The 23,632-nt window shown below is 37.7% G+C and overlaps 1 protein-coding gene across 3 annotated transcripts in view; it reads right to left on the bottom strand.

Annotated features, from left to right (window-relative positions):
• Positions 1 to 5,800: 5,800 nt before the first annotated feature.
• The window catches only part of PMM (phosphomannomutase), a 48,390-nt gene continuing 30,558 nt past the window's right edge, over positions 5,801 to 23,632 (bottom strand). For all 3 annotated transcript variants that reach the window (XM_089419917.1, XM_089419916.1, XM_089419918.1), the window contains exons 6-12: positions 7,651 to 7,686; positions 7,501 to 7,556; positions 7,321 to 7,420; positions 7,031 to 7,126; positions 6,824 to 6,916; positions 6,583 to 6,634; positions 5,801 to 6,165 (exon numbers count right to left, since the gene is read on the bottom strand). In XM_089419917.1, the coding sequence (XP_089276043.1) occupies positions 6,113 to 6,165; positions 6,583 to 6,634; positions 6,824 to 6,916; positions 7,031 to 7,126; positions 7,321 to 7,420; positions 7,501 to 7,556; positions 7,651 to 7,686 (486 nt within the window). In that variant the 3' untranslated portion in view covers positions 5,801 to 6,112. The remainder of the gene's footprint in view (positions 6,166 to 6,582; positions 6,635 to 6,823; positions 6,917 to 7,030; positions 7,127 to 7,320; positions 7,421 to 7,500; positions 7,557 to 7,650; positions 7,687 to 23,632) is intronic.

The raw sequence follows: 23,632 nt of genomic DNA, 5'->3' as shown, positions 1-23,632 counted from the left end.
TGAAATCATATGAAGATGTGAATGCATGGTGATACTGAGTGTAAGCAGGAGTGAATGATCATGCATACAAACAGCGAATGCAAGATTCAGAAAACGGAAAAACATGCATGTGTGTGAAACGAGTCGTTGAATCAGCGACCATTCATGAAAAACTGTGTCATGCATGTGATAGCAGGGAGATGCAAACGAAAACTGAAACGGTGCTTGTATAGGTAAAACGCATGCAAATGACAACAAACATTCACAGAAATCAAGCAGACAACACTCACACAAGCCAAAACACAAAAAGCGACAGATGTTGCGAAAAACAAATAAAGCGGACTTACCCAGAAAGTGTCGAAGACTCCTGGATCTATTGTAGGATGTCAGAGTTCCAAGATTGATGTGAAGAATGAGCTTTGAAGTGTTGAATAAATAACTTTGAGGCTTATGACGTGCATGCCACAAATCTAGGAAAAAGCAACACTTGGAGGAAAGTTTCTAAAACGATCCTTGCATGTAACCTCCAGCTGCTAAAAATAGCTCACTAAAATTTAGGGATGCTTTTTGCATGTTGGTTTTTTATATTTCGGGAAAAAGCAGCACATGCATGCAAGTCAAGTTTTCTGGGTCCCGGATGGAACCGATCAACCAAAAGGCACATGCAACAGCCTACATGACTAAGAGGGATTTTTGCGCAAATTCTGGGAGGAGTTGGGCTGGTTGTTTAGAGTGATTGTGCAATTTCTGGGAGCAGCAGCTAATTGCTGCCCAAAATTGCGCAATTTCTGGGTTGAGTTTCACTGCTAGGCCAGATTGTGCAATTTTCCTGAAGAAGGTTGTTTGACTGAATCGTGCAATTTATGGGCCCAACCGGCTACCCAACATATTTGCGCAATTTCTGGAGGGAAGGTTGGTTCCCCTACAGAATTGTGCAATTTTCTGAGGGCGCTGCTCAGCCAGCAGTTGGCCCAAGTCCGGAATGGTAGCATGTGAGGGGAGTGAAGAAAAATAACATGCACAGGCTGACAAACTACTGAAAAACCAATGAAGCTTATGTACTTGACAGTGCAAGACATTCTGCTAAGGATGGTTGGTAGGGAGGCTCCAAAACGAAGCTAAGGCAAAATTTTGGAGGGTGGTTGTAGCTGCTACAACATATACACAAAAAGATCTTGACCCTGAGCCTGATGGATCCCATGGACTCCTTGGATTCTTCTCCATGTGCTAGAAAGAGATCATTATGGCTTCATGACACTTGATAGGATGCTCATGGACATGCAGCCCCCAGAAGATCATTTAGAGAAATCAAGAAGCCATGTCAATTCCAGGGATAAGTTGCAGCTATGAGCCACATTATTCAAGTTGAACCATGCACTTTTGAAGAAGCAGTAAAATATCAAGCATGAAAAGATGCAATGGTCAAAGAATATGAATCCATCATACATAATGATGTATGGGTAAGTTTGTTGTGACTTCTAAATGGTTGTTCATAATTAAACATGGTGTTGATCGCAGTATTGAAAAATATAAAGCCACATTTATGGCCAGAGGTTTCTCTTAGAAAGAGGGAATAGACTATGATGAGAATTTTGCACCTATTGCTTGTTAGACTACCATATGATCTATTGTGGCTCTAGTTGCTAGCCAGGGATGGACACTTCACCAATTGGATGTGAAAACTACTTTTCTACATGGCTTCCTCAAGGAAGAAGTATTTGTGGAGCAACCACAAATATTTGAAAAACATGACAAGAAAACTCATGTGTGTAGATTGAAGAAAACTCTCTATAGATTGAAGCAAGCCCCAAGAGCTTGGTATGCCTGCATTGGTAGCTTCTTGATGAAACTTAGTTTTACCAAAAGCAATGTTGATTCAAATCTCTACTTCAAAACAGTCCAAATGGTATTATATGTTGGTGACTTATTCTTGACAGGTGGAGAACATCTTATCCTCAAGTGTAAGAGGGAGTTAGCTTCTGAGTGTGAAATGAAAGATCTCATTTTATGCACTACTTTCTAGGCCTAGAAGTATGGTAGAGACCTAGTGAGATTTTTCTTTCTCAAGGAAAATGTGTTGTCAAGCTATTGGAAAGATTTGGCATCACAGAATTTAAGTCCATGAATACTCCAATGGAAATGAATTTCAAGAAGTCGAGGTGAAGCTGCGGGACCTAATTTGGTTAAATGTTCTTAGTGAACACTAGACCAAACATATGTTTTGTGATCAATACTCAAAGTCAATATATGATTAAGCCATCTCATGCACAATGGATTGTTGCAAAGCATGTGTTGAGTTACTTGCATGGGACCATCAATCTTGAATTGAGATATATTGTCGGAGTCATAAAGTTACATGGGTACTTTGATGTTGATTAGGTTGGTAACACTTCTGAAAAAACAAAAACACATATGGGTGTCGCTTCAGCTTAAGATCTGCCATGATATCGTGGATGAGCATAAAGCAAAATTTTATAGCCCTTGACACAATTGAAGTTGAGTACATTGTTGCTAGAATGGCCAGCTATGAAGCAGTATGGTTGAGGAAGCTCTTTGGAGATTTGTTTGAGCATGTATTGGATACAACAGTGATTTACAATGACAATAGCAGAGGGATTCAACTTGCTGAAAATCTCGTGTTTCATGTCAAGTCCAAACATATTGAGATCAAATATCATTATATATGGGATATGGTGCAGAGGAGCAATAAGATTCCATCATATAGCAACTGATGACCAGATCGCCGACATTCATACCAAGCCTTTATCGAAAGGGAAGCTTTTGGTTTTCAGAGAGTTGCTTGGACTGGCGGATGTGAAGTTCTTGGTTTTTAGAGAGTTGCTTGGACTGGCAGATGTGACCATTCCTAGAGAGGGTGGTCATCGATGATGAGCCTTGGTTATGTGAGATCCTTGTCATGTGTTGACAAGTGGATCCCCCCAATCATAGATGAGACTAGGTTGTGCGAGATCCTTGTCAATTATTGACAAGTGGATCCCCCCAAACAGAGATGAGACTTGGTTGCTTGAGATCCTTGACAAGTGGGCTATCCCCCCAAGCAGAGACGAGACTTGGTTATGTGAGATCCTTATCAAGTGGGTTATCCCCCCAGGAAGAGATGAGACTTGGTTGTGTGAGATCCTTGACAAGTGGATTATCCATCTGAGCAGAGATGATACTTGGTTGTGTGAGATCCTTGTCAAGTGGGATATCCCCCCGAGCAAAGATGAGACTTGGTTCTGCGAGATCTTTGTCATGTGTTGGCAAGTGGCAATCCACCCAAGTGAATATAGGATGATGGATGAATCTCCCCTATGATGATTCTTCTTCTTTAGATTGTGACATCTTTGTTCTAAATGAGAGAGAGCATAGATAAGCAAAGATGAGCAACAAAGAGCAAAAATGAGTAGAGAAAGCATAAATCTTTGATGAAGAAAAAAACCCCTCCCTAGATGAGAGAGCATTGAAAATTGGCAACTCAAGGATGAATTTCTAAAAATAGAAAGTCTAAAATCTCATGTCTAACCATTCTGGAGTGACTTTCTAAAATAAAAAGTCATGCCTAGCATCTTAAACATGACTTTCCAAAAATAGTAAATCACCTTGCATCAATTGGTAATAAAAAATAGTTGATGGAAAATCATTTAACTTATCATCAATCAATCCTAATAGTTCAATCTCAACTTAATATCTTACCATCAATATTATTATTATTATTATGATATTACTATTATTATTAAAAAGAAATTCAAGACTCTAAATCATGACTCTCAATACTATTCTCTTACACTCTCATTGTTGGCATGGCATATTCCTCTTACACACCTCTTACACTCCCTTACACACTTTAATGGCTCGTCATAAAAGGATTCCTCTTACACCTCTTTAATGCATATGCTATATTTCTCCTTAATGGCTCAAATTACTAAGGCATACGTTCTCCTTCTTTATGGCACAAGTCACTAAGGCATGCATACTCCCTCTTGATGGCATGAATTACGAAGGCAAGCGTACCTCCTTTATGGCATAAGTTACACTCATATTTTGGGATATGTAACTTCTCCTCAAGGCATGGTAGTTACTCCTAAATGAATTTGACCCCCTTGCTCTTCCAATATATTTGTCTCTCGTCCTCTCTACTACACACTTGTGCATTGTGAATTCGAACTTGAGAGAGAGTTGGAAAGACTTGAAGGAGATTGTGAGAGAGAGAGGGAGAGAGACTTGGAGAGTGAGAGCAGAACTTGGTGAGCCAAGGTTGATTCAATATTTGCTTCAACCACTGCCACCAATGATCTTCATTCTACAACTTGTTTGGATTTGGGTGCACTTTCTCATTCTCTTCATCTCTCATTGTACTTTGTATCTTTGTTGAACAATTGATATCTAATAGAAAAATAATTCGGTTGGGTTTTCTCCTTGTGGATTTTGCCTTGGTCATTTGACCTAAATTTTGTCTCATTATGTTCTTGGTTGTCTTCTATTATGCATATAATTTATATGGTTTATGTTCTCTCTACAATTGCTTAACTAATATTGCAGCATAAAAAAGTTTTGTGATAAGCGATTGCTACAACATCAAACTTCATAATTTCAAATTTTCAACAATAAAAATATATCTATATGTATAAAAATAAGAGATTGGATATGTATACAATATAAAAACTGTTATATAGAAAGAAAGGGAAAAAAAATTATAAAGAGAAAAATTATAAATATGATAATTACACAAAGATATTCTTACCATGCAAACATAAATATCCTAACAATAATCAAAAGTCCTATTTTTCCATATCCATATCATATAAATGGTGAGTCCATATCATATAAATGGTGAGTTTTGAATTTTACAAAATTGAATGAAACTGCAACCAACCTAAATCTATCTTTAAAAAAAAAAAAAAAAAAAAAAATCTATCTTAAATTATAAAATATTTATGCTTTAAAAGATTTGACCCTTTTACATTCTCAAGGGTTTAAGATTAAGATAAATCTACATAAATGTAAACCTTGATAACACCTTTGAAATGTTGTTAGAATAAGTATTTCACCACAATGATCCTTTTTGTAGCTTTGCAGAAGTATTATTAAAAAAATATTTTTGTAAACCCAGAATACTATATCTTAGTGGATGTTTCTAGAAAGTTTTGTGTATACATAGACGCTTGATACAGGATTCAAAGTTGCCCCGTTTCTGACAACTTCCCATGGGATCCGGCAAACCAGAAATTGTTGAAATCCGTAATCCATTGTTCAATTCACAGTTTGATCATTTCAGTTCGATTCGAAGACACCGTTATACCATTAGATTGTGGTTTACAGTTGCAGGGATTGCAAATTTCTGTTACTGAGATTTTCGCGACTGGATTCAAAGTGAATCCTTGTAAAAAAAACCATCAGAAAGAGGGACCGTTTGAGTGTCCCTTATCCCACCATTAAATAGTAGGCTCATGTCCTTCATTTATATTACAAGGAAATTAAATATTATGAAATACTCAAATGGGTATTATGACGTGCAAGTGAACAAATCTTCGCACTCTAGACAAAAATCAAACTCAAAAATTTAAGAAGCCTAAAGCAAATGTTAACATAGGCCTCGGTTTACAAATTAATACTATATACCATCCGAAATGTGAAGCTATAGTTCTTAAATGCTGATGAACAGATAATGGTGGACCAAATAAGATCCATGCCTTGTTGGCATTTGAACAAAAATAAATACCTAGAAATAGAAACTCAAGAGTGCCAAATTGAGTTTACTTCAAAAAATTAAAGAATTGCTTCTGAGCCTAATTATTTCCATTGTTTTAAGAACTCTTAGTGCAAAGAAAATGGTGGGTGACATTAATTGTCTACAAATAGAAACATTTTGGGATACAAAATAGAGAAGCAAAGTTCATGAATTGATTTGAAGCCAATCTCGATCAACGCAGATATAAATCTATATTTCAGGTAGGAAGAAAATTCCAACTTCGCCCTCTGGGCCATAAATATATTTCAGATAGGAAGAAATTTCCAATTTCACCCTCTAGTCATCATCATAATAATGATAATAGTTATTATTTTTTTAATTGATTTAATGCCGCATATGAATCTCGTCAAAGCTCTATGCCAGTTGGGGATTAAACCAGGCTCACTGGAAAAAAAACTCTCTGCACTGTCTGCGCGTATCCTCTGGACTTGTTACTGCAAAAGAAAAAACAAATCAAATACAATATTAGCAAAGTCACAAAAGATCCCAAAGATATTAAAATAGTTCCTAACTTTTAATGAGTCCTTCAAAGAGGGGAAATGGCAATAAACGAGGAATGTAGAGGCTAAATATAGATAAAGATTTCTCTGTAATAAAGTTGCAGTGGCTGAAAAGGGTCAAAAGGGTAGCTTCCATAGTTGACAATTCAATGACACGGAAGTAGTTATCATTTGAAAATTCTTTGTAACCAAGAACTGAACATATTGGCACGAACATATTCTCCCTAAAAATAGATCTATACAGTAACTACTAGCTAAAGTACTAGAAAAAACGCAAGAAACAAAGTTTTCCTGATATGACACCATTAAGCCTCTTTAAAGTTCACATTATTTCGGTTGCACTTGACTGACCTGTATGCCCGATTGTCTTTGAAGATTCAAAGATTTCGTGGTCATTGCCCCCCTATTAAAACAAGAGAAATTATATAATTTGATATGTCCAAGAATAAACATCAATGTCCCACAGACAATATACATTGCAGTCCTATGTCCCTTCGCATTTTTTTCTTATAATATTTGTAATAACAATCGCTATTGTATATAATTGGTATATTATCTGTCTACCACTAACCCAAACTCTCGAGATTGATACCTTGTAGGTTTTGTCTCCAAAGAAATGGATCTCTTGAAAGTCATTCTCTACATATCTCAAGCAGTATGTTTTATCCCAGCCCTGAGGAAAAACCTGCAAAACCATCCTAATAATTTAAGAATAAAAGACATTGCACATTTTATCAGACTGTATAGTCTTGCATTTTACTATTAAAAGAGAAGAACCATACGAGGCCATTAAACCCACATCAAAACTGATTTGTCCTCCAATCGAATAGGTCAGATTCAGAGATGCAAACTTTTCACGAAGCACCTCAACCATTTTTGTACGTATGCCATGAACCTGCCAACATTTTCGATCTGTTTAAAAAACTTGTACTTGGGTAGATCATGCTTAAACTGGACCAATTGTTAGCTCAGACAAACTTTCTTTCATGCAACATTAATAAATAATTAACCATATAGAACAGAGTACTGACTACTGTTGGGCCCTTTTGTATATTGAATATTTGCAAGACAAATTTTATTGCAGTGCACCTTATCATAACGCTCAAACTCCTCTCTTTCTTCTTGACTACAGTTTCGCCCAATGGGTGACACATTAAGCATTCCGCTCCTGAACTCTATGAATGTTCCCCTGAATATAAGCAAGAAAACAAGTAAGTGTGCAAGTCCATATGACTTTCATCGTAAACACATGTGAGGTGTTCTGCTTACCTTTTTACAGGGATATCCAAGTCAGCAATGTAATGAAGTGTAAAATTGATGAACTCCTGCACAACAGTTTCCAGGTTGAGTTACTTGAGGTAGCATACCTAGGCATGAAAACACATTAAGAGGTCAAAGTTTATATTGAACAGTATTTACCTTCAGTTTTTCATCTCCAAGGAATGCTTTAAAGCTCTGCAATAAACACAAAAATTACACCAGTTATACTCGAGGATAAATAAATTGAATTTAACGACAATGCAATGAATAAGTAAATACCCACGTTGATAATATGTGGCTAGAAACATACATTCAGTTAAATGTTAGATGCTGATATGCCAGTGATGATATGGAATTATGTGGTAATCAGTGGCACGGCAATGCTTATGCATTGCTGATGTGCTGACCAATATAAAAAATTGGAATCAATTTCTAATAGGAAAAAGACCGTGTATTATTCAACTTTGGGTGTTTAACCACTTATCTACACTTTCTCGTTGCTAGTTTTCAATTTATGCATCTTTGAATTTAACGACAATGCTATGAATAAGCAAATACCCACGTTGATAATATGTGGCTAGAAATAAATATTCAGTTAAATGTTAGATGCTTATATGCCAGTGATGATATGGAATTATGCGGCAATAAGTGGCATGGCAATGTTTATGCATTGCTGATGTGCTGACCAATATACAAAATTGGCATCAATTTCTAATAGGAAGAACACCGTGTATTATGCGACGTTGGGTGCTTAACCACTTCTCTACACTTTCTCGTTGCTAGTTTTCAATTCAGGCATCTTTGCAGCAAGAGACGACAAATCACATTCTATTCAAATTTCAAACCATCGAAGAGGAACTTTGGCTACAACTTAGCTCCTAAAAGATAGCGGCGTATATTTATGGGCAATAAGTTGTATATCTCATCAGAATTTGCAGATCAACTCCTCTAAGCAATGACTTACATTTGAAGATTGTCATTTAGATTAAAAGGCTTCTTTTGCATATTTTTTGTAATTTTCAGTTTTGTACAGGACTCAGATAATGTGAATTCATCTACAACTTGTTTTTTATTAAAATAGTTTCATTTTCTTGTCCAGTATCATGTCTTTGTCCTTCTTGATATGGTGAAGTCATGATAAATATGTTTCATGATTTTTGTTACATGTGTAGATCTGCATGCAAGGCACCATTAAGGTCAACATACACTATGAGGGCATTCATACATTTAGAATATACACAAATACATACATATGGATTTTGTCAATTGGATGTAGCTTGGGTGGTTGGGAGAAATGTTGTTATCCTTCCCACCCAAGTTCTATTCCCACATGTGACATGTTTGAGCTCACAATGAGTATATTCGTGTAATGGCTTCCATCCTTGTTGTCTGAGAGTCCCTCGAGGAAAGAAACATGCATATTCCTCATATGGAATATAAAGATATTTCTTCGAAGGATATATATATATATATATAGGGATTTTACCTAAAGTGTAAATTCCTTGTGGCTAGAATGGTTTGACTCCTTTCCTTCCAACTGTTTCTTTCATTTTCTTGGGTAGTCATACTCTTAATGTGCTTTCTTCATTGTGGATGTAAGCAATGTTCACATTCCAATGTAATCTAGTAAATGGCAATGTAAATTTGTTTTTCCTAGTGGTTGTGAAAATTCCTAAACCGGAATCCCTACTGCAGCAACTAATGATATTTCTCCTCCTTGTTAGATTTACATGAACAAGTTATTCACCGTTTCCTACGGCAAATATTGAAATACATACAATGCAGCCTTCACTTAATTAATTTATATGCGGAAACAAGAGACTGAGCAAGAAAGAAAATACAACACAATAACACCGTTATTTTTGGACAAATGTCCTCGAAAAAACCCAATACGGGAAAACCAGTGTGGCAGATTTGAGGGTTTATTATTATTAAGCAGTAGCAAATTTTGAATACATCTTTGAATACCTCAAGGATTATTCAGTTATAGAGAGAAATATTGGCAGAAAGATTTGTGAGATTACCTCACACAATCACTGAGAAAAATCTTTGCTGATCCGGTCACTGTATGAGGTGCCTCTGGCAGGCCCTGCGCTGCCTCTACGCAGTCCTTATGCAATCCCTGCATCAGCCCCTCTAGGCACTGCATCACCCAGCCAGCTGATCAATTTGCTGCCCGGAGTCACTTCTCGCAGTGCCCCGATCTCACACCCCAACTTCTAGCTTCTAAAACTGACTTTGCTGCAAAATTTCGGACTCTCTCTCACCCTCTGCGCTGCCTCTGCATGGCCCTGTGTCAACCTCTGCGTGAGAGTTGTTGGATCACTCTCTGCCTCTCGCTACTGATGATTCTCCTACTGAAAAAATCTCTCTCTCTCCAGAGGCTATCTCTGCCCCTCAATTGCAAGAAATCTACTCAATCAGAATTTCCTCCTGAGAACTTCTCACTTTAGAAATTCGATCTCTTGATCTCTCGGTGTGTGTTTCCAAATGACCCTCAAGCCTCCTTAAATAATCTCCTCATTGACATTCAACGACTCAGATTAGAAGCTAATCAATGGTTAAGATCATTTCTGCTTGATCCTCGTCTTCTTTTAGAAGTTACATCCACAGTTAATACCCATTAATTATTTTATTTTCCTAAGTTTAGACTTAGGGACCCATTATAAATAATTAATTATTTTAATAAAACTGTTTCTGGGTGGAATTTCTCAAAACGCTTTATGGGTTCTTTGGAATACATGTGCCCAGGCCTCTCTGCAAAATTTGAGACTTCGAGCACATCTGATGCTACCAAAAATCAACAATGGTTATTTTTCTTCCACATTAATTCAAATTCCATTCACAATCATGTTCAAGTAAACCATCTAACCATTTCCAGACAATGTTGTTGTGGACTCTTTTGATGTGATATTCTTTAGCAAGACAAATATCGAAGTTTCAAGTTAGCACCACACAGTGTGTCCAACTCCCTCCTTAAGGGACAACTTATATATATTTATATAACGTTTATCTGAAATTTAGTTGAATTCCAATTTGTCTTGTTGTTTGGCATTCCTTTTAGCTCAGTTGTTAGGGTCCCACCCTAAATTCCCTAGTTGGTAGAACAAAATGTTGCTTGATGCATCAAGGGCTATCTTTATTAAATAAGGCCCCACAATATAGAGTGTGAAATCAATAAATGTAATTGGCATCATTAAAGAAGGTTCACTAGTTAGTGGTTTAGGCCTCATTTATGGAGGTCCACTAGGTAGTTAGGGTTTTGGTCAATTAGAAATTATACATAGTTGACGGTTTTAACCATGTATAGAAATTACCTGCAGACGAATTCGTAAAATAGAAAAAATATACAATACCGAGAACATAAAACAAATATACATAGAAATTTTTCCTGGATCCCAATTTCGGGAATACCAAATTAATTTTTCATTATATTCTTTTCAATGTTACAATACATAAATATACATGTCGAAGCATTCATAAACCCCAATCCACTATCCTTGGATTAGAACATAATCGTAGTGCCTTTGACCAGATTTACAAATACCATGGCTAAAAACCACCGTGCCCAAAAATCATGCGTGAACCATGTGCAAGACCATAGGTAGGTCTACCCACCATCTTTGGGTTCGCCCCCCATCCTTGGGTTTGCCCAACTATTATTGGGTCCACATAAAATAATTTTTTTCCAAGGCACTGCCCATACCCTATGACATGTGGAAAGAATATAACACACGCCCAACATTCTGTCGCTTGTTGTTTTCTTTCCACACAAGAGATCACAGGAGAGCTTAGTTATTGGTTCAGAGCTGCAATGCCCATTGTTTCTCTACATCAAGAAAACTTCTCAGTGCTCACAGACTTTGCTAATGCATATGTAACATTCTTCAGAGTGTCCACCTTAACCAACAACATTTTTTTATCTTTAACCATATCCCTCACAAAGTGATACTGAACATCAATGTGTTTTGTCTTTGAATGATAAAAAGGGTTATTTGCCAAGAAAAGTGCACTTTGGTTGTCATAATCTATCCTTATAGCTTGTTGTACCAACTCCATACTTGAACACAATCTTTGCAACCAAACTGCTTCCTTGCTTGCATGAGTGGCTGCCATGTATTCAGCCTCTATAGTTGAAAGTGCCACTACAAAGTGTCTCCTGCTCATCCAACTAACTGCTCCTCCAAATAGGTTAAACACGTACCCACTTGTAGATCTTCTCTGAACCAAATTTTCAACCCAGATTGCATCAACAAAACCATGTATGTCCAAAACTCTATCCAATCCTAGTCTTCCTTGGTAGCACAGACCATAATCACTAGTGCCACGCAAATACTAGAAAACCCGCTTCACTGTTATCCAATGTTCCTTCCCTGGTTTTGACATAAACCTGCTCAATACTCCCACTGCATGTGCAATGTCCAGTCTGGTATAGACCATTGCATACATCAGGCTACCAACTGCACTCGCATATGAAACACAAGACATGTCCTCTTCCTCTTCTTATGTCTTGGGACATTGTTCAACAAATAACTTTATACCTATAGGAATAGGAACCTTCACCGGTTTGCTATCCTGCATATTAAACCTCTGTAATATTGTCTCAACATAGTTTCTCTGGTTTAACCATAGCTTCCTCTTTGTCCGATCTCGTTTAATTTCCATGCCCAAGATATAGCTTGCAGCACCAAGATCCTTCATGTCAAATTCAAAGGACAACTGGGTCTTCAAATCCTAGATAATTTCTTTGTCATTTCCAATCAACAACATATCATCTACATACAAGACCAAATAAATAACACAGTGACCAATTAATTTAAAATACACATAGTGATCATCTTTGCTCCCTGTGAAGCCAAGCCTCCATATATATATGTATCAAATTTTTGATACCACATCCTTTGTGACTGCTTTAATCCATATAGAGATTTTTTTAGCTTGCATACGAGTTCTTTCTTACCCTTCACTACAAAGCCTTCTGGTTGCTTCATGTAGATCTCTTCTTCCAGATCCCTGTGAAGAAATGTTGTCTTCACATCCATCTGTTCTACTTCAAAATCAAAAGCAACAACAACATATAAAAGTAATCTAATAGAAGCTAACTTGGCAACAAGAGAAAAAATATCACCAAAATCAATTCTTGACACCTGGGATTAACCTTTTGCTACCAACTGAGCTTTATATTTCTCCACCTTTGCCTTTTGCATTCATCTTCTTCTTAAACACCCATTTGTTGTCAATTGGTTTCCTTCTAGCCGACAACTCCACAAGATCCCAAGCCTCATTTTTGTCCAAACATGTCATTTCATCAACCATGGCCTCCTTCCAGAGTTTTCCATCTTTTGAATCCACTGCCTCCCTGGCAGTTTTGTGATCATCATCAGTAATATATAAAGCAAAATTTTAACAAAAAGCAGATGGACTATGCGTCTTTCGCTGCCTTCTCTCTCAAACTGATCTTCTCAAAATTGGAGTTTGTGGCTTTTCCTCTTCTAATTCATGTTCTGCTATAGACACTGATTCTTCCTCCTTCAATTCAAACTTTATCTTCTCCAGTTCCTTTGGTAGGATTTCATGTTTAATAACATCTTTCACCTCTCTAAAGACTACATCTCGATTGTACACAACCTTCCTTATTTCTGCGTTCCAAAGCTTATAACATTTTAAACCATCCTTATACCCATAAATAATGTACCTTTCAAATTTACTATCCAGCTTGGTTATTTTCTCCTTTGGAACATGTACATATGCATCACAACCAAATACCCTTAGATGTGAAAGAGAGGGTTTCTTACCATTCCATACCTCATGTGGAATCTTATCCTCCAATGCTGATGAAGGTGATTTGTTAAACAGGTAACATGCAGTATCCACTGTATCTGCCCAGAATTTTTGCCCTAATCCAGCACCACTAAGCATGCTTCTTGCCTTTTCCATCGACGTCGTGTTCATTCTTTTTGCAACTCCATTTTGCTGAGGTGTGTATGGAGTAGTCTTTTGTTGTGCTATACCACACTTCTTATAGAACTCTTCAAATTCCTTCTTGCAGAACTCTCCACCATTATTTGTCCTAAACACCTTGATCTTCTTCTTTGTTTGATTTTCCATCATAGCCTTAAATTCTTTAAACCTGTCAAAGACTTCAGATTCCTTCCTAAGGAAGTATATCCATGTCTTCATCGAGAAGTCAACTATAAATGAGACATAGTACACAAACTTACCCAGTGATGGAGCCGACACAGGTCCAAACACATCACTGTGCACAATATCTAAAATCCCTTTCGCCCTCAGCACCAAAGGGGAAGCTCACCCGATTATGCTTCCCATATACACAATGTTCACAAATATTGAAATCCAAAGAGTAATTAGACATACCTTCTACCATACCATTACCATGTAGTATTTGAAGGCCCTTCTCTCTGATGTGTCCCAATTTTTGATGCCATAACATGATCTTTTCTCCATAGACCACTAGATTTTCTGCTCTACCTTCAGGAACCACAGAACTATTGCACCTGTCAATAACAATGCTACCCAGAAGCTTGTACAAAGTTCCAATATGAACTCCCTGCATCAACACCAGTGCTCCCGAACCATCTTGTAGGTATGTTTCTCGAACATTGTTTTTACACCTACATCATCCATCTTGCTTACAGAAATCAGATTTATGGCCAATGTAGGAATATGCAGAACACCAGAAAGTGTTATAATCCTTCCACCTTGCAACTTCATCTTGATTTTTCCACATTCTATGATTCTAGCCTTCCTGTCATCCCTTAGGAAGACATCACCACCATCATATTTCTCGTACTCGTGGAACCACTCCCTATGGGGAGTGAAGTGAAAGGATGCACCTAAGTCAATCAACCATGCCTCATGATTTATGTGTCACTTGAAAAAGAAGCCAAATACACATCCCCGCCTTTGTCTGAGGTGGTTTTCGACTCTGCAGAAGGAGCATCAACAGATCCCTTTCCTTTCTCAGGAGTTTTAAATCTACAATCATTTTTGTAGTGATCCTCCTTTCCGTGTTTCCATCTTACCTTTATAGATTTTCCTGGAGATTTAGATCTCCCACTTGGGGACTTATTTTTGTTTTTGTTTTGGAACCATCTCCTCACAAACAAGGAATCTCCATTTTGGCTCTCCATATTTTTCCGTCTCATTTCCTCTGACAACAAGGATGAGACTATTTCATTAAACTTCAAAGTAGTTGTATTGCTACCTGTTGCAACAACCAGACTATCCCACCAGTCTGGTAGAGAACACAACAAACTGATGCACTCATCTTCATCTGAAATTTGAATATCAACAAATAACAATTGGCTTACCACAGTATTAAAGGAGTTTAGATGCTTTGTCACTAAGTCTCCATCCTTCATCCTCAGGGTATACAACCTTTTCCGCAGGAACAATTTGTTCATTAGAGACTTAAATTGATACAAATTCCCTAACTTGTCCCACAAAGCCTTTGTCGTAGCTTCCCCTAATACATTCAACGATATTGAATCTGAGAGACACAATCGTATTGTGCTCTTTGCCTGCCGATCTAACTTCACCCAATCCTCTACTGACATTTTGTTGGTGTCGTACCTAGATCTATAGCGATCCATTGATCTCTACCCACCAATAGATCCTCCATCTTGAGCTTCCACAGCTCAAAACTTTGTCCATTGAATTTCTCGATCTCTATCTTTCCACTTCGTCATCTTCTTTCACCACAAGAATTGATCTCGCAAATCTCCCACTGTAACATGGTCTACCACAAGCCCAAGCAAAACCCCTCAGCAGCAAAGGTGTCCCCTTGAAGCGAAAACAACTATGATACCAATGAAGGTTTTAACCCTGTACAGAAATTACCTGCAAACGAATTCTTAAAATATATATATATATATATATATATATACACTATATATATATATATATATATATATATACACATACAATGGCGAGAAGATAAAACAAATATACACAGATTTTCCCTTGGATCCCAAAACCAGGAATACCAGATTGATTTTTCATTATATTCCTTTCAATGTTAAAATACATATATATACATGTCGAAGCATTCATACACCCCAATTCACTAACCCTGTATTAAAACATAACCATAGTTCCCTTGACCAGATCTACAAATACCATGGGCAAAAACCACAATGCCCAAAAACCATGTGCGAAAACCATGCGCAAAACCATGGGTAGGTTCGTCGACCATCTTTGGGTCTACCCCCCATCCTTGGGTCCACCGAATTATTATTGGGTCCGCATAAAACACACCATGACGCATGGAAAGAATATAAACCACACCCAACAATAGTAGTAGAAGTTATATAATTAGTTGTCAAGTGAATATTATTGTATTTGGAGCTCTACTCATGTGGGAGGTTTCCCGCTAGAAGAGGCAAAGTGAACATTGCATCCAATTCTATGATCAAGAAAGGTTTCTTTACTACAAATAATTTCCAATTTTAATTTTGTTAATTTATTTTCATAGTTGTATTTCTTTATATCTTGCTCTATATATAAAATGTTGTTAAATTGGCAACTAGGGCCAAACTCCATGTGGTTTAGCTTATTTATGACAGCTGATATTTTTATTGGATCCCTCTTGTCGAGAGGTGTAGGATTGATCCAAAGATCATCCGATTCCGATAAGTAATTATGGAGATATGAATTTATTTTGTTTATGTAATTATTATCAAGCCGACCAGCTCTTATGTAGGCTCTAGAAGCCCAACCGACGTGTCTATTCATCATCCTCGTTGTGGTATAAATAGATGAGGATTTGATATCATTTACACACTTATTCTTAATGTGATCTCCTCTCCACGTCTTGGGTTTTTGGAAAAGGAGAGTCACAAAAGGAATACGCTGGCCTAGTTTGATGATGCCCTAATCTGCTAACCTCAGCCGCAGTCAAAGGTGGAAGATGAGCCACAGATGATGCCCTTATCTACGCTAGTCATGGAGACATACATACGTTGTTCATAGAGACTGATATACACAGGCAATGGAAATTATATACGCTGGGCACGAGAGTCATATATACGCACAGCTCTCTATATACGCACAGCTCTCTATATTCGTTGGCAATGGAAACTATATACGCTGGGCATGAGAGTTATATATATGCACAGCTCTCTATATTCGTTGGCAATATACGCACAGCTCTCTATATTCGTTGGCAATATATGCACAGCTCTCTATATTCGTTGGCAATATACGCACAGCTCTCTATATCCGTTGGCAATGGAAAATATATACGCACAGCTCTCTATACGCTGTAAAAGGTAACGAAGCTGCAGTCGCAGTGATGCTCTAGCCGCAGAGAGCCACGATATATCCACAAGGATAGAAGAGCCGCAGTCCAGGTATGTGGAACCGCAGTCAAGACATGTACGCAGTCATGAAGACTCAGTTTCAATATTCTACCAGTCTCGGTGATCTCCATCATCACTGAAGCAATTACAATCTCGGCATATCTGAAACGCAGTATCCCGGATGGACAAAGAAGACTGTGTATATATATTGCATAAAGAACAAGGGTTACATCTCGGCTCTATATTCAGATCTGTCTAGACATATCACAACGAATATATGTGATACTCAGTATACTTGTGATTAAAGGAAATATCTACGGATGTATAAATCTAGGAATATATATGAACAACATCTCGTCAATCTGCATGTGTTTTCATCAAACAGATGAAGTTGAAGGATCTGTCCTATGATCAAGGATCTCAGCATACAATTTATATTAACCTGCATACCTCAGTGTGAACTGTAATTTGATATCTCTCGATGGGTATTCGAAATAAAGTTCCACGGTTGCAATTATAGTTTAGACACACATGGAGATCTAACCTTCAGGTAGACTTCATGGATATGATAAAGAAGCAACAGTGAGGGTCTCCATGATGATGTAATAATGATGCATCAATGAGGACAACCTCAATCTCAGCGCTGGAAGTCTGGGCATAATTACATTCATAGCAAGGTCAAGGTCTCAATGAAGCAGTGATGAATGATGATGAAAAATGTGACACTGTGGGCGAAGTAATCATGGGCAGCATGATGTATGGGCAACATGATGAAGATCATGGGCAGCACAGTGATGTATGAGAGCATGAGCAGCATGATGATCATGGGCAGCATGATGGTGCTACATAGTAAGGTGCAGCAAATGGACGAGATGCAGCACGATGATAGGTGAAGGAGTCACCTTGAGAATCAGTTGAAGCAAAATGTCTTCAACTGATCTCATCATACGAAATGATCTATGCTAGATCCAGATAAGTCAAAGTATTGACTTCAGTTGTAAATGTACTCTCTCTCTCTCCTTCTCTGCTGAACTTTGAAGATAAAAGAAGATTTGACCAAAGGGTTTCCCCACACATTGTGGGGTTTGTCCCTGGCTCGCGCCATATCTTGTGTCCTCTTGTCTTGGCTTGTCTTCTGCGTTTTATATTTATGTTCTATCTGCAGTTTATCGTAATGCTGATGTGATTGCTAATTGTGAAAATTTAAATAAATTGCTCTAGCATAGAACATACCAAATCTTAACAAATGTCTTCCACTTGCCTTTGAGTATATCAAATGCAAAACCAGCATCACATAATTTTGTCAACCATCATGTTGCTATAGTACATTGAAAACAACATTTAAGGAGATGACTCTCATGTACTATGAAATCAAGTAGTATGGTTAAGGGTATGGTCTATCATCATTAGTCGGTGCTATGAAACATTTGTCCAATTATTATTGTTGGAAACCCTCCAGCATATCAAAGAGCTATAGCACTTGGCACTCCTATGTCCTTTGGATCTTGCAGACCATAACCTCTTCATACAAAAACCTTAGCCTCTATAGCATAGGCAACAAAATTCCTATACAATTTGCAATATCAAGAATTTGAATTTCATCAGTGTATTAATACTCAAAAGCAAGTAATACTCCCCATAAATTAAAAACATGGGACCCACCCACACTATTGCAGGTGACCTAGCTCAAAAGAATCATCACGCAATGTTGATTTCCATGGTGTCACTTTGCAGTAACCCATTTATTTGTGGACCCACTAGTATCATTGCTAATGGCCCTTCTTAAAAAATTCCTCTCAAGACAATTGTGTTGGGATAACTCTTGGCTAACCTCTTCAATGGACCCAGTGAACCCATGAAAAACACCTGCACCATGCCAACCATGGATGAAGTAAAGCAAATGGTCGAGTCTCGTGGACCCACTAGTATCACTACTAATGGCCCTTCTTAAAATATTCCTCTCAAGACATTAATTATGTTGGGATAACTCTTGGCTAACCTTTTCAATGGACCTAGTGAACCCATGAAAAACGCCCACAACATGCCAACCATGGATGAAGTAAAACAAATGGTTGAGAGTCTCTCCCAAAAAATGGAAACTATTATATCTTCCCTCACTATGCAAGTTGGCCTTTGTTTTGATCAGACTGCTACATTGAAGGGTCAACTAGAGAAGGGTGACAACGTCTATGATGAAGGATCCAACAAGGATAACTACATTAAAGGGGGGAAGATGGTCCCAATTATGACTTCTCATTTTTTGACTACTCCCGCAATCTGATGCCTCACTTCCCTAAAATTAATCTAAATAAGTTTTAGGGTTGAATCCAACCAATTGGGTTGACCAAATGGAATGTTGGAAGTGGCGGAAATAGCATAAGAACGCATCTCTAGGAGCCACTACATGCAAGCAATTTGTGAAAGTCTCGTTTGCCTACTATATTTGGCATACAAACTTTCTATGTCGTCTTATCAAATTGCGCCAAATCAACCTAGTGGAATGTTTGGCTATGTTGACCCTTTTGAATGTTTGGTTATTGAAATAAAAAATTTAACTGAAGATTTTTCTTTTAAGCAATGTTTGATCAATGATTGAGGAAATTTGAGCCCACATAAAGACGAACTACATTGTTGTTTGGTTGTAGGCCACTCAATTTTCTCATCATGCCTAAGTTATATCCTATGCTTAGTCCAAACACCCCAATTTTGCTCCATGCCCTCACCCAAATATGTTGGCTCCTCAACAACCTACCCAACCCCTTAAATTCCACAAGCCAACACAAACTAAAATGGAAAAACATCAATTGAAGGGTCTTTGCTACAATTATGACAAAAATAATTCTCTAGGGTATAAAGCATAAGGAACCAAATTTTTTTATGGTCATTTATAAGGACACATCTATTGATGAGGCTGATGGAAAGACCTAGGAGGAACCATTAATAAGGAAGTTCCTCTTCCTAACCAATCTAATGAAGAACCCCAAACCTCCCTTTGCTTTGACAAGTATTTCTTCTTATTGAATGTTAATTTTGTTGGATTTATCAAGGAGAAGAGGGTGATTGTCTTAGCGGATAAAGTTACCACCTGTAATTTCATTCATCACCACACCAACCAAGAAACACATTTTTATATTTGTGTCATTAACAACTTTCGGATTATGATTGCTAATGGGGGATCTATGAAATGTGGTAATTGGAGTGAAAATGTGAAACTTCAAATGGGTGAGTATTCCTTGAAATCTCACATGTTGGCCATTGAAATGGGGAACTACAATATTTTTTTTGGGTGTTGCATGGTTAAGAACATTAGACCCGACCACCATGGATTTCCTGGAATTATAGATGAGTTTTCAAAAGGATGAAAAATCCTACATGCTCAAAGGTCTCAACATAGGTTCTCCAAAAGGCATAAGTTCCCACCATATGGAAAAGCTTTTGAAAGAGGGTCATGTTGGCATTATTGCACAATTCCATGCTATTCAAGCCTTTCAAGACACTTCTTATCCAGTTCATCCAAATTTGCAGTTAGTATTAGACAACCACCAACATATCTTTTAACATCTCCAAGGATTAACACCCTCACATGAGAACATGATCACAACACCTCACTGCTTCCTAGTAGCCTATGACTCAATGTGCATCCATATCATCATCCTTTTGCCCAAAAGAATGAAATGAGAAGATTGAACATGAGCTATTAGCTATTGGTATTATCTTTCCTAGTACCAACCACTACTCTTCTCCAATTGTTAGGGTTCTTACTTGGCACGTCTCTTGATTTTCAAGCTCTTTACAAGTTGACAATTAAAGATAAATTTCCCATTTTAGTCATTGATGATCTTTAGATGAGTTAAATGGAGCACAATTCTTTACCAAACTTGATCTTCACTATGGTTATCACCAAATTTGCAAGAAGGAAGCCGATATTCTAAACACTGGTTTCCACACTCATGAAGGTCATTATGAGATTTTGGTGATGCCTTTTGGTCTTTACAAAGCACCTTCCACCTTTCAAATTCTCATGAACCACCACTTTTAAGCCCCTTTAAATCGTTTTGCCTTGGTTTTCTTTGATGACATTTTGGTCTACAAAAAAACTTGGGTGGCACATGTGGATCAGGTATTACAACACCTCCATAATCACCAGTTGTTTCTCAAGCATTATGAATCCGATTTTGGTGCTTCAAAAGTTGAACATTTGGAACACATTGTTAGTGGAGAGGGTGTGTGTGTTAATCCTAGGAAAATCGAGGTAATGAAAGATTGGCCTCATCATCCCAAGAACCTAAAAACTCTGCACAATGTTCTTAGCCTCACAGGTTACTAGAGGAAGTTTGTCCAAAACTTTGGTAAAATTTTTGCTCCTCTCACCACCTGCTCAAAAAGAATGCCTTCAATTGGAATAAGGTAACTAAACAGGCTTTTCAAGCTCTAACAGAAGTTGTGTGTACCACACCAATCGTCGCCCCCCCTAACTTCAATAATACTTTGGTTTTGGAACATGATGCCTCAAGAAAAGGGATTGCAATTGTGTTAATGCAAGAGGGATGCCCACTCACCTTCACCAATAGGCAATTATGTGATAGAATTTGAGCAAATTCACCTATGAGAAGGAAACGTTAGCCATTCTTCATGCAATTGATACGTGGCACCCTTGATGCCCACTCACCTTCACCAATAGGCAATTATGTGATAGAATTTGAGCAAATTCACCTATGAGAAGAAAACATTAGCCATTCTTCATGCAATTGATACGTGGCACCCTTGCTTGGGTGTCATTTCCAAATTAAAAGAGGTTTTCATTACTTGAAATATTTCCTGGAATAGAGGTTTCCCTCCCCATAGCAACAAAAGTGGATCACAAAAATGTTAGGCTATGACAATGAGATTATCCACAAGAAGGGCAAGGAATATGTAATGGTTGATGCTCTCTCTAGGAAGTATGAGGAAGGGTCCATATTTGCCTTATCTTTCCTAGTGCTTGACTAGCTACACGCGATACATTGATAACGACCAACATAAGCCAAGATCATCAACATGGTCCACTAGCTACAGGATGACCCACAAGCCCACCTAGGTTGCATTTGGCGAGATGATGAGCTTCTCACTATAAAGGCCATATTTATTTTTTTTGAACTCCTCATTTAAATCCAAAGTGTTATCTAAATTACACTACTATCCCGTAGTAGTTAATTTTGGGTTTTAGAAAACATATGACGAGATTAAGCTTTCATTCTTTGGGAAGGCATGATGAAGGACATTTGCACCTTTGTGGTGCAATCTGATACTTGCCAATGGCGCAAAGGGGAAATAGTAAGGCCTCCAAGAACATTATAACCCTTATCCATGCCTACCACCATCAGGGCTAACATTTTTATGGATTTCATTGTGGGGTTACCAAAATTTGGCAAGAAATCAGTGATAATGATAGTTGTTGATCACCTTTCTAACTATGTTGACTTCTTTGCCTTACAACACCCATTCAAGGCCTCCATAACAGCACAAGTCTTCATAGGCAATATTCTGAAACTATGTGGCATGTCTGAAGCCATTGTGATTGATCCTAACTTCACTAGAAATTTCTGACAAGAGTTATTTCAGCTTCAAGGTACCCAATTGAATCTTAGCACTGCATATCACCCCCAAATAGATGGCCAAATGAAAGTAGTCAACAAACATTTGGAAATTTATTTACATTATTTTTCTTTAGAACAACAAGTCCAATGAGTTGAATGCTTACCCCTAGCTAAATGGTGGTGCAATACTACCTATCACAATGCTACTAAAATGACCCCCTTTTAGGTGGTCTATGGACAACCCCCCTCCCCCCATTGATGATTTCATACTTACTAGGCCTCTCTAAGGTGCAAGGGGAGTATAACACCTTAACAACCCATGCTAACATTCTTCGTACCCTCAAAGATAATTTGGTATTGGCTCAAAATGGCATGAAACAATACATTAATCAACATCACTTAGAATGTCATTTGAAAAAAGGGAATCTGATGTTCTTGCATCTCCAACCTTATCAACAAACATCACTCAAGGAGAAGAGTCACCAAAATTTAGCTCCTAAGCTTTATGTACCTTATACTATACTCAAATGTATATGTCTAGTGGCTTACAAATTAGCTTTGCCCAAACATTCCAATCTCCACCTAGTCTTTCATGTGTTCTAGTTGAAGAAAGAGTTAGGGTCCCATTACAAACTTCAAACCAACCTTCACAAATTACACAAGAAGGGTTCCATTTGGCTGTAGCCTAAGGCAGTTTTGGACAAAAATAAGCGTTAACTTATTATTAACACATTATCTAGGAAGCTCTAATCCAACAGAAGGATACACATCCTGAATATGCTAGATGGGAAGCAACACAGATTCTTCACAAATTTCCTCATCTCCAACCTTTAGGAGAAGGATGCTTTGTAAGGGGGATGGCATGTTAAGGTCTCACCCTAACTTCCCTAGTTAATGGAATATATCGTTACCTAATGTATTCAGTGCCATCATTATTGAAAAAGCCCCATGAGATAGTAGACTATGAAATCAATAAATGTAAGTGCCATCATTAAAGAAGGTCTTGAAGTCCCGTTTATGGAGGTGCACTAGGTAGTTAGTGCTTTCATCAATTAGAAACTATATATAGTAGTAGAACCTATGTAATTAGTTGCATTGTTGATAACATCACCAAAAAATCGGCGATATGCCAAAAAATGCACGATTTTTTGGCTAGATGATTTTTTGGCCCGAATAAATCACAATCTTTTCCTCAAACTTGACATTATGATTTTCACAAAAATGTCTCACCACAACCAAAAAAAT

This window comes from Pinus tabuliformis, chromosome 4_1, assembly GCF_031772625.1.
Source record: "Pinus tabuliformis cultivar Carrire ecotype Pingquan chromosome 4_1, CPIR1, whole genome shotgun sequence".
In the NCBI taxonomy this organism is placed as follows: Eukaryota; Viridiplantae; Streptophyta; class Pinopsida; order Pinales; family Pinaceae; genus Pinus; species Pinus tabuliformis.
The sequence above is the reverse complement of the archived record's forward strand: the minus strand, read 5'-3'. Positions and strand labels throughout refer to the sequence as shown.